Raw genomic sequence first — 17,079 nt, forward strand, 5'->3', positions numbered from 1 at the left:
TAGGGAATACCAAATCCCCATCCACTATTCAACCAGTATCTTTTATTTTTCTTCCGAGTACCTCTTTATTGAGGAGCCCCAATATAAGAAGCACAGACTATCAAGGGCCCTGCACTTGTCTCACTAAGTCATCACAATACAATGAATGATCATGCACATTTTACTCTGTGCACATCTCCACTAAGGAATCTCATAAAGCCCTTGCCAGTGCTGCACTGCACTATTCAGTGTCAGGCCCTCTCAGTTAAGATTCTCTACAATTATATTTCCACCAACCATTTGTCCTTCAGTTGCCTGATATGGCAAGAAAAAGCAAGTAGTAAATTTTCATTTCCTCCTGGCCCCTCTGTATTTCTCCAAACGTAGTCATTAGCCTTTACCTTGCACAAATTCTATTGGGTTTCTACATTTCAAATATTCCAATGTCCTGTTTCAGCCTGTCCTGATGTCACTTGAAGACTAAAATAAACCATTTTGTGACCTAGCTAATACTCATTTTACTCTTGGCACCCCCTAAACACCATCCACCTCATTAGGTCTTTACTTCTTCTTCAAGACGCTTGCGCTCTCTCGCTCTCTCTCTCTCTCTCTCTCTCTCTCTCTCTCTCTCTCTCTCTGATTTTGTACTGGTCCCAAGCTGAATTTATTATCATGGTAACTGCAGTGTAGCACCTGAGATAATGTGTATTACAATTTCATCATCATTTTTTTTTACTGAGAGTTGTCTTGACTAGCCCCTGCATATCACATTAAGCAAAAGCTTCTTTAAACCATTTAGTTATTCAGTAGGTACTATTTTTCTTTCTTTTAAAGAATTGTATACTCTGCTTGTATACAGTTAAAGATGATCACATCTCTATGCTATTTCCATTCAATTACCTTCCATATCTTCCCCTATATAACTTTCTCACCATTCAACACTTCATGACATTTAGAAGGTCACTTAATGTTGGCCATATGTGCATGTGTATGGAGACAAACACTGTAACATAGGAAACTACCAATGACTACAGTCTCAGATGAGAAGCATTCTTCCTCTCCAGGAATGGTCTACATCCAACAGCTCCTCAGTAAGAGGTAATGTCTGAAAATAATCTCCACTAGGGTTTTGGCAGACTTGGTCTTATGTAGGGCTTACACACAAAGCAGCAGCCATTATGAGTTCATGAATGTAATTACCATTTCACATCCTGTACACAGGATTTCAGAGCACTGCTCCCCATGCTCCACCTTTTATATTCTTTCTGCCTCCTCTTCCTCTGTGTTTATTCAGCCTAGGAGAAACTTGAATGACACTAGAAATTCATGTGTCAAACAGTAGAATAAAGATTGGTGGGGGAAGAACACTGCCAGTTTTGATCATTTTTAGAACCTATATTACATGTTTGGTGTTCTCGCTTCTGTTTTGTGGATTTTGGAACTAGAATGGAAACCCTAGGAAGGGAAGACATCTTATGTGAGAAACAAGGGGTACCAAAGGCAGGGTTATACTGATGATGTGAAAGCAAAAGTGAGGTGTGCTGAGAGAAAGGGGATGAGTAGTGAGGAAACAAGAGAATTTAAGAAAATTTTAGCAAATAAAAAAAACCAAGGTCATCCTAAAACTTTATCAGTATCCCAAGATATGCTAATTATATTAATTAGATGAAATAAAAACCAGGCTAAAACAACATAAAAGCAGTCATGAGTTGTCTTGTGTAAACATGAAGGAGAGGGTAGAGAGTTTAAATGAATCAAAAAGAGAACGCAAAGATGTAGAAAGTAAGTTTGATGAAAATAGAAATATGTGACTGCAAAGTGGTAATGAGACACTGACAAGACTTGTCTCATTTCTAAGTCTCCTGTTGCCTGGAAACTGCACTGTCTCAGAAATAATTAAAATTCAGAAAATTCCTAAGTGTTCCCATAACAGACAAGGAGTTCTGCAAAGATCACATTGCAAGTCTAACTCTAAGAGACACATCAGGGAGAAGAAATGTCCAGTCCAGACAACGGGAAAAAATGAGCTTGTGTATAGAAACAGATATATGTGTGGAACTCCTTAGTTATACATTTATCCAATGGAGACATATATCATGAAAATAAAGCAAATTCTGTGCAGTTGCACAAAATAGAAAAATAGGTGGTAAATCCTTAACCAGGAAAGGATGAATACTGAACTTCAATACTGTGTCAAAATCTATAAATGTCATCATTGTCTTTGATGACTATTATCTCCTTTGAGAGATGCCTTCCTTTGATATCCAACTCCAGTGCTTCCTATAGCAGGAAGACATGCAAATAAGTCTTCTCTGTGCCCATGAATACCAGCAATGCCCTGATTCTGCAGTTCTCGCAAAGGAGCCCAGCCCTGAATTCCCAGGTCCTCCCATTTAGTGATTAACTCTAAAAATAGGCTACTCACCATGGGCTTGAGGCTTACTTCACTTTTTCTTGTGATTATTTTAAAAGGTAATTTATAGAGATGAGACAGTGTGTCACATATGTGCACGAGAATGAAAAAAAATGGATTTTAGTCAGTTTTATGATCAAATTTCTTTGAGCTTTCAGGTGTCTAGTGAGAGGTGCAGTTGGTGGAGACTTGGGGATTCTTAGTAAAGCCTAAAAAGCTCCTGGAATCTGTGCATGGACCTTCAGTATCTATAACATGAACTGGGTCTGCCCAGCATGAGGGAAGGGGCTGAAGTGGTTTTCATGCATTAAGGGTGGTAGTAGTTCCAGCTACAATGCTGATCCCATGAAGATCTGATTCACCATCTCCAGAGATAAGGACCAAAACACTCAGTACTTGGATAAGGACAAAAACACTCAGTACTTGGAAATAGGCAGTCTGAGGTCTGAGGACACAGCCATGTGTTACTGTGCAAAGTACACAGTTAGTGAATACTACTGTGAGCTCAGATGCAAACCTCCCTACAGGTACTTAAAAATCAGCAGGGGGCACTAAGAGCACACAGAGCTCTTGGTGACAGTAGAGCCTCTTGAGAGAGGCAAAAATGCCAGACACCTTTGTGTCTGTACTGCTTCTCCAAATCACACTCAGGATTCTCTCTACAGGTTTCTTGTGTAGCAATCCTTGAAGTGTCCAAATGTTTATTTAAATTTCTGTTTTTCAGTTTGATGAGGGTTTTTGTATCTGTTTTATTCATTTTTATTTTATAAAATGATGTTTATATATGTATGTATTTGTTATACTGTGTTTTTCTTCCTCATTCTCTCTCCCTCTAACCCCACCTCCATCTATATGTGTATTTGAGTACATTTTTATATGTGATTCATTCATATATCAATCTGCCCTTATTTTAAAAACAGCTGTATCACATAGCCTTGTTGCCAGAGGCTGGTTGTTCATTTCCCAGTCTCTCAGACTCCCAGAATAATCACACAGAAACTATATTATTTAAATCACTGCTTGGCCAATCACTTAAGCATGTTGATAGTTTGCTCTTATATCTTTGGTTAACCTGTTTCTATTTACTTTATATTTTACCATGATGCTCATGGTCTACTTGCAAGATTCTGGCTGGTGGATTACATCTTTCTCCTCTGGCAGCTACATGGAGTGTCACTAACTCTGCCTAATTTCACTATATATATATATATATATATATATATATATATATATATATATATCAGCCTGGCTATATTCTGTTATGCCATTGACCAAAAGCATTTATTAACATAAAAGCAATACATAGACAGAAAAACTTCCTGTACCATGTCCTGAATATCACAAATGGTTAAACTAGTTTTAGTGAGTTCCAGTAATTATACTGTCTCCACATCTCTTGAATGGGAACACTTGTTGGCTGACACACAGCTCTTTTTGTAGCCTTGAACTTGAGCTCATAATTAAGATCCCAGTTGAAGGTTTTGCTTCAGCAAGAACCTAAACTGCAGAGCTATTTCTATTGTCCCATTTAAGTTGCTTTCTAAATTTAGGATGTATTCAGACAGGAACAAAATGAAAACTGTCATAAATGGTGGAACTGATTCTACAGCATCAGTTCTAAAAGTAACTAAAGAAACTGGAGACTGTAAACCCTAAACTCAGGACAGTTCATAACCACATGTGAGTTCAAAGGACCCTGTGACCTCTGTTTGTCTCCATGATCACTACACCATCCACACAGAATCATGTATGCATGCCTGAAAATAATGTATTTGCCTGGTGGTGCTGGCACACATCCTTAATTTCTGTACTCAGGAGCCAGTGACACACTGATCATTTTATTTTGAGGTCAGCCTGGTCTGTAGAGCCAGTTCCAGGACAGCTAGAGAAGCCCTGTCTTGAAAAAAAAACAACAAAAATGTGTTTATTAAAAAATTACTCATCTTGTGTTGGGAGTTAATTTGATGGAAGAGTTCTTGTGTAGTATAAATGCTATTTTTATTAAAAAAGAAACATTTCAAGTATTAATTCCTCATTTTGATTAATAACTGCTGTGTTTGAATCATCACTACTTCCTGTTAAAGGTTAGGATAACTTTTCTTATGAAAAGAACCATCTCATGTTTCTTCTCAAGAACAACTCATTTCAATCACTTCTCTGATATTTCAGTCCACAGGGCAACACATCTTGGAGTCATCCAGATTAGAATGCAGGAAGGAGAGGGTAATAGGATGTATCAATATTATCAAGCTATATTATGAATGAAAATGATATTTAAAGTAGAATGAATGACATTCAAGTAACATGTTGACATACATATATCTGTTTGCTCTAGTATATTTGTCTTTGTGTAGGCTTGTCTATGTTGTTATTTGTCTATCTGTCTGTGTCTATGTTTGGGAGTTTACTTGTTTGCTTAAGAGAAGCATATTTTCTCATACTATGCTAATAGTTTGCATTACAGCAGTTACCACAGAATCCTCTGACCACAGGGCCAGGATAGTGTGTCAGGTATCCTGGGAGACTTGGGGGATTGACTTCACAGTCAGGGCCTCCTTGCCATTACAAAGGCTCTAAACACAACCCAGATCCACTTTCTGCTTAATATCCAAAGTGACAATCAGAACATCAATGAGTGAGAGCACACATCAATGAGTGAGAGCACAACTCTGCCTTCCTCAGTTCATTGAGTTGCAGACAATGTGTTTCCATGTGCACAGTACATTTTTATTTTTTACCATTTCATTCAAGTATGTGGTGTTGAATATAAATAGGGAGATTCCTGCATGTTCTATGATTCTTACAGTACATGATGATTTCATTATTTAATGTACTCTAGATTTTGGATGGGAGCCACAAGCAGGGAAGGAAGTTTCTTTCTCCTGGCCTCATTTTATTTCTTTGGTTTTATTTGTTCTTCCTACTGTACATCCTGGACACTGATGATCAAAATATTGATCCTATACTTTTCTTTCTACTGTGTTACATGCAGTCATAAGTGATGGTTATCAAGTAGAACTTGGAGAGGTTGGTGTTTGTTTTTTAATGTTATAATCAAAATAATATTTTCTGATGTAAAATACAATATTTTAAAGAATGGGAGGACTAGGCTAGCTCTGAGTTACAGTATTTGCATTCCATCTACAAGGTATTAAGTTTTAAGAACCTAGTTCAAACTAAAAAAAAATATAATTATATACAGAAAAATATCATTTCTTACATTAATAGTTAAAACAAGAAATCTCATGACTAGAGAAGGAATAATAGTTCCTAGAGTAGCAAGTGCAGATAAAAGTTTTGGAGTGGGAATAAGTATACAGTGAGAGGAGTTCTGCTCTTGCTTCCCATAGCAATCAGCTGTCCCTAGGCCTGCAGCTTCCATAACTTGCTTCTAAATAACTATAAACAATGAGCTTAACACATGGAAAGGTAAATGTTTGAATGAATGGAAACAGTAATTATCACAGTGTATGTTTGCACGTGGGTGTAGAGGTCACAGGTTGATTCTGAGTGTATTCCTCAGTTGGCATCTACCTTATTTTTTGAGGGTCTCACACTAAACCTGAAGTTCAGGAGGAGGGTCAGATAGAATGGTTGGATAGCAAGATCCATACAAGCTCCTTTCATGACCTCACCAGTTCTGAGAATATAAGGATAAATCATCACCACCAGCTTCAGAGTGAAGTGCTGAAAATCAAACTCCAGCCCTCTTTCTGTGAGGCAGGCACCTTACTACTGAGCCATCTCCTCAGCCCTGAATTGTAGCACTATTCATTGTAAACATTAATAAAAATGTTATACACTATTAAACTACCATATACATCATATAATAATTTTTCAAAGAAAAAGCATTGTCAATTCTGAATTGTCAAACCGTTTATTGTTAATATGAAAATGAATGTCACAAGTCTGGTCCCAAAATTGGCTGAAAAATATGCCTGTTATGGAGTTGGAAAGTTGTGAAAGAGGAAAGACATGGAAAGAGATGAGGGAAGAAAGTAATGATCATAATTTATTATATGAAAAAATATTTCAAAGTTTTAAGAACTCTGTATGAGATGGTTGGGAATGAAAGTACACAACTTTGATTCAGTCACCAGGGAGACAGTAGCATGGTTCAATATCAGCTTGATCTACATAGTGAGACCAAGCCAACCAGAGTGGCCCTGTGAAAAAGATAGGAAGAACGAAATTCATTCCTTCTGCTTATGAACAAGTATTTCATATTATCACATATTATCACAGCGTATATTTGCACATGTGGTGGTGGTAGTGGTGGAGTTGGTGGTGGTAGTGGTGGTGGTTGTGGTGGTGGTAGTAGTGTGTGTGTTTGTGTGTGTGTGTGTGTGTGTATGTGTGTGTATGCATCTGTGTTTATGAGTGTATTTGGATGTGTAATTATATTTGTGACCATATCTGTATGTGTGATTGATTCTGTGTGAATTTGAATGTGTATGTTGCAGAGTGTGGCTGTACCTAACAGTGTAACTGTATGTGTGATTACTGTTGCAGTTGTGCACACTGTCACCGTTCTCAACCCATTCTCTCATCAGAAAAATTTTAAACTATCCCAGTCTGCTACCTATTGAAGTGGTCAGCAACATGGAAAGGAAAGGGTTTGTGTAATCTTAAATATTACAGACCACCATGGAGGAAAATTAGGATGTGAAATTAAGACAGAAATCTGAAAGTGGGAACTGAATCAGAAATAACAAATAAACTCAATTCTCCATGGTTATGCATCCTGCTTTCCTATACAATATATAAACACCACCTGCCCATGTATGACAATGTCTACTTCTGTCTGGGCCCTCAAACATCGGTAATAAATCAAAAGAATGACATTATAGACTGGACTGCATAACAATATAATGTAAGTAGTTTTTTCCAAATAAGGATCTTTTTTCCATGATGACCTTAGTTTATATCACGTAAAAAAAATTCTGACCACCACACAAGTAGACAGGCTGGTATTGCTAATTCTACATGACCCATTTAGTGAGTATCCATCTATCCATTTTACATAATTAAACAAATAACTGAATAAACCCTCAAGAATAAGAATACACTTCTCAAATAGAAGATAATAATAATTAACGTATGAATTTTACCATGAATTTTCTTTGCAAATGCCGTTTTCCCAGTGACTTGCTTCTCAAGAGTCTCATAGAAAAAGAGGAACCCAAGGAGCAAGAGAGCATGGAATATGGACACAAACTCTCTGTGGGAGTTTGAATGAAATTGACCCACATAATATCTAAGGGATTGGTACTTTTATGATGCCCATGCTGGAGTGGGCATGGCCTGATTGGAGGAAATGTGTCACTGTGGATGGTAGGGTTTGAGGTTTTCTATGCTCAGGATGCTGCCCAGTAGTCTGTCAGCTGAGTTCTTGTTCCTTGCAAGTTGTTGGACTCTCAGCTATTCCTCCAGCACCTTGACTTCCTGTATGTTGCCATTCTTCCTGTCATCATGAGAATGCTCTGAACTTCTGAAGCTGCAGGAAAAACCCCTAAATTATACGGTTTCCTTATAACAGTTGTGGTCATGGTGTCTTTTCACAGAAATGGAAACCTAAATTAGACAATATCTCTGAAGAAACTAAGGACAAATAATATTTGAGCTAGTGGATTAATACCAAGTTCCCCAATATAGCATGAGAAATATACATCTATTTCTGAGATACTCCTTCCCAGATTATTGTAACCACAATGACAATATCAATCAAACCCAAGAAGAAACATAATAAGTGTAATGTCTGAAATTGTTTTTTGTAATCCTGAAGCATTCAAAAATACAGGACTGAAAAAAAATGAGATAAAACCGTACTCTCTGAACATGGCGGACAATGAGGGCTGATGAGAAGCCAAGGACAATGGCACTGGGTTTTGATTCTACTTCATGTTCTGGCTTTGTGGGAGCCTAGTCAGTTTGGATGCTCACCTTCCTAGACCTGGATGGAGGGGGGAGGACCTTGGACTTTCCACAGGGCAGGGAACCCTGACTGCTCTTCAAACTGGAGAGGGAGGGGGAGAGGAGTGGGGGGAGGGAAATGGGAGGCTGGGAGGCAGTGGAAATTTTTTTTTCAGTAAAAATATACAGGAAACATTGAACTCATACTGTACATGATGATCAGGGCTTTCACAGAATGGCTGTCTCCTTAAAGTGAAGAGCAGGTTCTGCCACAGCAACTCACAGTGAAAAGTGAAAAGACTATGCATAAAGAAATAAGGGACACAAATTGTGACATCTCTAATGCGAAGTTAGACAGACATTTCCTGTGTCTTGACTGAATAGGTTGGGTCCAGCCCTGAACTTCTCTTTCCTGGTGATTTGCTTTAACAAGACACAGGAAAAGACACTAGAAACTCTTGTTATCTCTGCCTTGACTGTCATTCAAGTCACAGCATTCCCCATGTTCATATCTGTCTTCCAGTCTACTTCTTGTCATCACCTAATGTTCTCTGTCTTGTTATTACTTCAGTGAACATAACCCACAAACCTGGCTGCATGCTTTTGCCTTCTATGAAGTGTTATGAGTAGCTGAACTTCCCGCACTTAGCAAAGCAACAATCATATTTAGGAACCTGTGATTGGATACAAATTGCAGAGAGTGGTGGAGAAAGATTCAATAGTACATGGAGGATAGACTGACACAAATCAAGAGGAATGAAAACCAGTGTCCAGACAGGATGTTCCTAAGTGAGAAGGTGAAATCTGAGCCGAATAAGATGGGACCCAAATCAGTCCCACAGATTTCCTTACAGATAAACATGTGAAATCACATGTATGAAATGTGTGTGAGCTGCTTCCTCACAAGTTATTTCCTGAGAAGTTATAAGAGTGAGACAACTCCACAGACACCAAGAAAAGGCTTTTAAGTAGTTCCTTAAACAGGATTTCTGATCACCAAAAGTACCAAAACCATTTAAATTCTTTCCTGGAAGTTACAGAGATACATACATATACTGAGAACCTGGTATTCTCCTCTGCCTGCACTGAATGAATCTGGACCTAACTAATGTAAACACTTCCATGTTTTGATTGTAAGGACTGCACAGTATGACTCTTAATATTTCCTGTTTCACTGGAATGGGAAATCCAGAGAGCATCACGGCAATATTCCTGATGTTGAATATTGAGTACTTCTAAGACACACAAAGCAAATCTCAGTTTCCTGGAGGGGAAATTTTAAATATTGCCTGTGCTTCCTTTTATGCTCTCTGGAACCTCCCCCAATGCAAAGCAGTCCTCAAGCTCAGGATGAAATCCAAGGCCAAGCTGAGAGGACCATCTCCTTCTGACTAGAGCCTCCAACACAGCATGGCTGTCCTGGTGCTGCTCCTCTGCCTGGTGACATTTCCAAGTTGTAAGTACTTCAGGGTTTCAGGAAAGGGACTCAGGTTTTTCATCTATTGGTTATATGACTGATGGTCATGTTGCTTGTCCCTAGGTGCCCTGTCCCAGATACAGCTAAAGGAGTCAGGACCTGGCCTAGTGCAGCCCTCACAGACCCTGTCACTCACCTGCACTGTCTCTGGATTCTCATTAACGAGCAATTATGTACATTGGATCCGCCAACTACCAGGAAAGGGTCTGGAGTGGATGGGAATAATATGGAATAGTGGAAGCACAACTTATAATTCAGCTCTCCAGTCCCGAATCACCATTACAAGGGACATCTCCAAGAGCCAAGTTTTCTTAAAGCTGAACAGTCTGCAAACTGAAGACACAGCCATGTATTACTGTGCCAGAGACACAGTGAGAGAACTCCGGTGTGAGCCTGTACAAAAACCTCCATTTGGAGACACTAATGACCACCAGGGGGCGATGGGAGCCAACAGGGTCTCCCAAGAGCAGTATGTGGTTGTTAATAAGTTCTAGACTATGCTGCATGAGAATATGTTTCAATATTAGAATTTGTGTTTTCGTCTTCCAAACACAAATAAGAAAAAAAATTCTCTACAGGCAACTCTTCACTGTCATAGTCTAATTCAGTTTTTATTTTTTTCAACTAATATAACAAATAGCTTTTCCCACAAGCCCTGTAAGCTAACAATCTACTTCCTGTTATTAGACAGAATGATATATAACGTTATATATTTTACATACACACATATATACACACATATTCAAGTAATTTTATATATGCAGAGATTTTTGATTTTATTATTATTAATTTTATTACTATTATTTATTATTATTATTATTAAAAATCTCCACCTCCTACCCTCCTCCCATTTCTCCCCTCTTCTCCCACTCCCCCACCCCCTCCCTCTCCAGTCCAAAGAGCAGTCAGGCTTCCCTTCCCTATGGGAAGTCCAAGGTCCTCCCCCCTCCATCCAGGTCTAGGAAGGTGAGCATCCAAACAGACTAGGCTCCCACGAAGCCCGTACATGCAGTAGGAACAATACCCAGTGCTATTGTCCTTGGCTATTCAATCAGCCCTCATTGTCTGCCACATTCAGAGAGTCCGGTTTGATCACATGCTCCATCCGTCCCAGTTCAGCTGGCCTTGGTGAGCTCCCATTAGATCAGCACCACCGTCTCAGTGGGTGGGTGCACCCCTTGTAGTCCTGACTTCCTTGCTCATGTTCTCCCTCCTTCTGCTTCTCATTTGGACCTTGGTAGCTCATTCCAGTGTTCCAATGTGGGTCTCTGTCTCTATCTCCTTCCACCGCCAGATTAAGGTTCTATGGTGATATGTAAAATATTCATCAGTATGTCTATAGGATAGGGCCATTTCAGGCTCCCTCTCCTCAGCTGCCAAGGAACAAGCTGGGGACATCTCCTTGGACACTGGCAACTCCTCTAGAGTCAAGTCTCTTGCCAACCCTAAAATGGCTCCCTTATTTGTAATAGCCAGAACCTGGAAACAACCTCAATGGAAGAATGGATAAAGAAAGTGTGGAATATATACACATTAGTGTAGTACTCAGCGGTAAAAAACAATGACATCTTGAATTTTGTATGCAATGGATGGAACTAGAAAATATTATCCTGAGTGAGGTATCCCAGACCCAAAAAAATACATATGGTATGTACTCACTCATAAGTGGATTCTAGCCATAAATAAAGGACATTGAGCCTGTATTTTGTGATCCTAGAGAAGCTAAATAAGAAAGTGAACCCAAAGAAAAATATATATTTATCCTCCTGGATATTGGAAGTACACAAGATTGCCAGACAAAAATTGGGAAATTGGGAGTGGAGGTGGGCTGGGGTAATGGGAGATTGGGATAGAAAAGTGAGAAGGGGATAATGGGGAAGGGTTGGGATGGAGGAAGGGTGGATATGGGAGCAGGGAAGTATATGCAGATATTTTAAAGGAGTCATCAGTTATGACACTTGTTGAATGTTAGGTTCAGTTATAAGCTAGAGAACATTAAAAGAGCTGTAATTTGTCCTCTTTGTTTTTGCACCTCAGATAGAGAAACCACAGCTTCCTTAATTTAAAGTCATTTTCTCATAATATCCTGGAAACTGAAATACTCATAGTTTCCTTCTACACCAAGAAGTTTCCATAAAAGGATAGAATTGAATATTGATTTAGACAGATCCCATTTGGTGCATTTGCATCTTGGTAAAAATTAATTTCCCCTAAGACTTATAAGCAATGGTTCCTCAGGCTAAATGAATAGTTATTTGGGGGGATCTGTCTAACTTTAAAACTTACTTTCTCTGTATATGAGAACAGGATGTGTTCTTATTTACTTTGATCAACTTCCATACAACTTATTATTTGGGATAATCCTTCCCAACTAACTGATTAATCTTCTCACTCTACACTGTCCAAACCATGATCAGAATTCCCTAATTTTACTTTTCCTAAGATGAGCTTCTTAATTTGCACAGAGTAAGTGGTCATCTTGTCCTCTTGATGCCTGTTTATTACTGATACAAGGCCCTTCATATTCGTGCAGATTGGTTTAAGATTTCAACTGTTGAGAACTGAGCTGCAGCAAACAAAATGGAAGATTGCCACTGCTTATCTGCGCATTTGGGAAGAAGTTCAGAGGTTCAGAGAAAATGCTGTTCTTACAGGGAAACAGTTTCAATTTCTGGCACCCACGATGTTTAAGTCATACCTACCTGTAAGTTTGGAGAACCCATGGTCTCTATTTGTTCTTGTGCACACTACACTACTCACACAGAAACATGTGCACATAATTAAAAACAAAATATTTCATTTTCTCATCAGCTGTTGAGAGTTAACCCAATGTGAGTGCTCCATAGTATATATGAAGCTTTGATACATATAGAAAATTTCAAAAAGTATTCCTCATGTTTTTGAAATACCACTACTTCTTGTAAAAGTTTAGGACCTTTAACTCCTAACCTGTTTGTCTCATCCAAGAGATAAGTCTCATTTTTCTTTTCAAATATAACTCATTTCTATCTATCTGAAATTTGAGTCTAAGAATAGCACATAGCTCTATTGCCCTATTGAACAGACATTTTCCTGCAAGCCATCCTCTCCTTTGTTTCTTTCATCTTGGCTAATGCCAGTAGGCAGAGTAGGTTGCATAGAACATGCATCTTTGATAAACATAAAAATAAAAATTGAAGTCAAAATAATAAGTTGCCTATAACCAGTAATTCAAGACCCATTTACTAAAGGAGAGAAAGACATCATAGTGCTATGAGGATGGAGAGAAATGGGCCCTGTGCCTTGTAAAAGGGAACATGGTTCTGTTACATTACTGTAAAAGAGTTTGGGCGAATGACAAAATTTTATATACAAGAACACATGCCCAAAATTCTCACTTATGTGAAGATCCAAAGAAAATCACATTTTTAATTAGAATTGATTATTGCATTTTGATGATTATTTCTATATCCTACTGTTAAACTGTCTCTCACTGATGGACTCTCTATAAGTGAAGCCTGGGGTGTCAAATCTCACACAGACACCAACAATTGTGATTTTAGTTACCATATTCCTATAATTTTCACTTAACTGTTTTCAGTATGTCAATTGTCCATAAGTAATAGTGGGCACAGAAGTTACATTGGGTATTTTTCTATAAATTAATTTATTGTATTAATGTGGCCATATAATAAAATATACATTCAAAAATCAGCACCTGCAAAGTTTTCAAATGAGTAAACACCTATGAAAATATTATACTGAAAGACAGAAAAAGAAAAATACTCATTTATCTCTTGAAGCCCCTTTCATGATTGCCTCATATAATTATTTTACGGACCATGGCAAATTTTTATTTACAACAGTTATGCTCCCTTGATGAGTTCGCTGCATTGATCACTGGCCATTGGCCTTTGTTACACATGAACTGACATTGACTGTTTTTTTTTTCTATTTGAAAAAGGCTCTCCTAGTCACTGTGTTTTCCATTCTAATGGATTATATTTTTCCAAGTTCTCATATTCATTCTCTGTCTTTAGGCATAAGGAATATCTCTTATACAATATCATTTATTTATTTATTTTTATTAAATATTTCCACCTCCTCCCCTCCTTACAATTCTTTTCCCTCCCCCAACCCCCCTCCCCCTCCCTCTCCAGTCCAAAGAACAATCAGGGTTCCCTGCCCTGTGGGAAGTCCAAGGTCCTCACCTCTCCACTGAGGTCTAGGAAGGGGAGCATCCAAATAGACTAGGCTCCCACAAATCCAGTACATGAAGTAGAATCAAAACCCAGTGCTATTGTTCTTGGCTTCTCAGTCAGCCCCCATTGTCAGCCACATTTAGAGTCCAGTTTGATCACATGCTCCATCAATCTCAGTCCAGCTGGCCTTGGTGAGCTCTCGTTAGATCAGTCTCACCATCTGAGTGGGTAGGCGCACCCCTCGCAGTCCTGACTTCCTTGCTCATATTATCCCTCCTTCTGCGCTTCATCTGGACCTTGGGAGCTCAGTCCATTGCTCCAATGTGGGTCTCTGTCTCTATCTCCATCCATCGCCAGATGAAGGTTCTATGGTGATACGCAAGATATTCATCAGTGTGGCTAAAGGATAGGGTCAGTTCAGGCACCATCTCCTCAGCTGCCCAAATAACAAGCTGGGGACATCTCCTTGGACACCTGGGAACCCATCTAGAGTCAAGTCTCTTGCCAACCCTAAAATGGCTCCCTTAATTAAGATATATACTTCCCTGTTCCCATATCCACTCTTCCTCCATCCCAAACATCTCATTCCCCCAAGCTCTCCCCATCCTACCCTTCTCACTTCTCTTCCCTACTCCACCTTACCCCACCCAACCCACACACCCAAGCTCCCCATTTTTGCCTGGCAATCTTGTCTACTTCCAGTATCCAGGAAGATAACTATATGTTTTTCTTTGGGTTCATCTTCTTATTTATCTTCTCTAGAATCATGAATTATAGGCTCAATGTCCTTTATTTATGGCTAGAATCCACATATGATTGAGTACATACCATATTCATCTTTTGGGGTCTGGATTACCTTACTCAGTAGAGTGTCTTTTATTTCCATCCATTTGCTTGCAAAATTCAAGATGTCATTTTTTTTTTACCTCTGAGTAGTACTCTAATGCATATATATTCCACACTTTCTTTATCCATTCTTCCATTGAAGGGCATCTAGGTTGTTTTCAGGTTCTGGCTATTACATGTAATGCTGCTATGAACATAGTTGAACAAATGCTTTTGTAGTATGACAGGATATCTCTTGGGTATATTCCAAAGAGTGGTATTGCTGGATCCTGGGGTAGGTTGATCTTGAATTTCCAGAGAAACTGCCACACTGATCTCCAAAGTGGTTGCACAAGTTTGCTTTTCCACCAGGAATGAATGAGTGTTCCCCTTATTCCACATCCTCTCCAGCAAAGGCTATCATTGGTGTTTTTGATTTTAGCCATTCTGACAGGTGTAAGATGGTATCTCAAAGTTGTTTTGATTTGCATTTCCCTGATTGCTAAGGATGTTGTACATGACCTTAAGTGTCTTTTGGCCATTTGAACTTCTTTTGTTGAGAATTCTCTGCTCAGTTCAGTGCCCCATTTTTTAATTGGGTTAATTATCATTTTAAAGTCTATTTTCTTGAGTTCTTTATATATTTTGGAGATCAGAACTTTGTCTATTGCGGGGTTGGTGAAGATCTTCTCCCAATCAGTAAGTTGCCTTTTTATCTTAATGATACTGTCCTTTGCTTTACAGAAGCTTCTCAGTTTTAGCAGTTCCAATTTATTCAATGTTGCCCTTACTGTCTGTGCTACTGGTGATAAATGTAGGAAGTGGTCTTCTGTGCCCATTTGTTGTAGACTACTTCCCACTTTCTCTTCTTTCAGGTTCAGTGTGTTCAGATTAATATTGAGGTCTTTAATACATTTGGACTAGAGTTTTGTGCATGGTGATAGATATGGATCTATTTTCATTCTTCTACAGGTTGACATCCAGTTATGCCAGCACCATTTGTTAAAGATGCTTTCTTTCTTCCATTGTATACCTTTAGCTCCTTTGTAGAAAATCAGGTGTTTATAGATCTGTGAGTTAATATCAGGTCTTCTATTCGATTCCATTAGTTGACTTCTCTGTTTTTATGCCAATACCAAGCTGTTTTCTGTTTTTGTTTGTTTATTTATTTGTTTGTTTGTTATGTTTGTTTGTTTTTTACTGTAGTTCTGTATTAGAATTTGAAGTCAGGGTTGGTAATGCCTCCAGAAGTTACACTATTGTGTAAGACTGTTTTGCCTATCCTGGTTTTTTGTTTTTCCATATAAAGTTGATTATTGTTCTCTCAAGGTCTGTGAAGAATTTTGTGGGGATTTTAATGGGGATTGCACTGAATTTATAGATTACCTTTGATAGAATTGCCATTCTAACTACATTGATCCTACCCATCCAAGAGCGTGGGAGATCCTTGCATTTTCTGGTGTCCTCTTCAATTTCTTTCTTCAATGCCTTAAAGTTCTTGTCAAAGAGATATTTCACTTCCTTGCTATTTGTGGCTATCATAAAAGGTGAAGTTTCTCTGATTTCCTTCTCTGCTTCTCTATCCTTTGTGTATAGGAAGCCTACTGATTATTTTATTTTTTATTGAAAAAAAATTTCAGCCTCCTCCCAGCCTCCCATTTCCCTCCTCCTCCTCCCACTCCTCTCCCCCTCCCCCCACTCCTTTCCCCCTTCCTCTCCAGTCTAAAGAGCAGTCAGGGTTCCCTGCACTGTGGAAAGTCCAAGGTCCTCCCCCCTCAATCTAGGTCTAGGAAGGTGAGCATCCAAACTGGCTGGGCTCCCACAAAGCCAGAACATGAAGTAGGATCAAAACCCAGTGCCATTGTCCTTGGTTTCTCATCAGCCCTCATTGTCCACCATGTTCAGAGAGTTCGGTTTTATCCCATGCTTTTTCAGTTCCAGTCCTGCTGGCCTTGGTGAGCTCCCAATAGATCAGTCCCTCTGTCTCAGAGGGTGGGTGCACCCCTCACAGTCCTGACTTCCTTGCTCATGTTCTCCCTCCTTCTGCTCCTCATGGGATTATTTTTGAATTGATCTTGTAACTTGCCACATAACTGAAGGTATTTATCAGCTGTAGAAGTTCTTTGGTAGAGTTTTTGGGGTCACTAAAGCACACTATCATATCATCTGCAAATAACGAAAGTTTTAATTCTTCCTTAACAAATCGAATCCCCTTGATCTCCTTATGTTTTCTTATTGCTATTGCTAGAACTTCAAGAAATATTTTGAAGAAATATGGTGAGAGTGGACAA

General features: G+C 38.9%; 1 gene segment (V, D, J or C); it reads left to right on the top strand.

The window, feature by feature from the left end:
• Nucleotides 1–9,715: 9,715 nt before the first annotated feature.
• Nucleotides 9,716–10,276, top strand: LOC130882906 (Ig heavy chain V region PJ14-like). The segment is given in 2 exon segments: nucleotides 9,716–9,761; nucleotides 9,846–10,276. Coding segments are annotated over 2 exon segments (477 nt in total).
• The last annotated feature ends 6,803 nt before the right edge of the window (nucleotides 10,277–17,079 follow it).

Source organism: Chionomys nivalis, chromosome 10 (assembly GCF_950005125.1).
Source record: "Chionomys nivalis chromosome 10, mChiNiv1.1, whole genome shotgun sequence".
Classification (NCBI taxonomy): Eukaryota; Metazoa; Chordata; class Mammalia; order Rodentia; family Cricetidae; genus Chionomys; species Chionomys nivalis.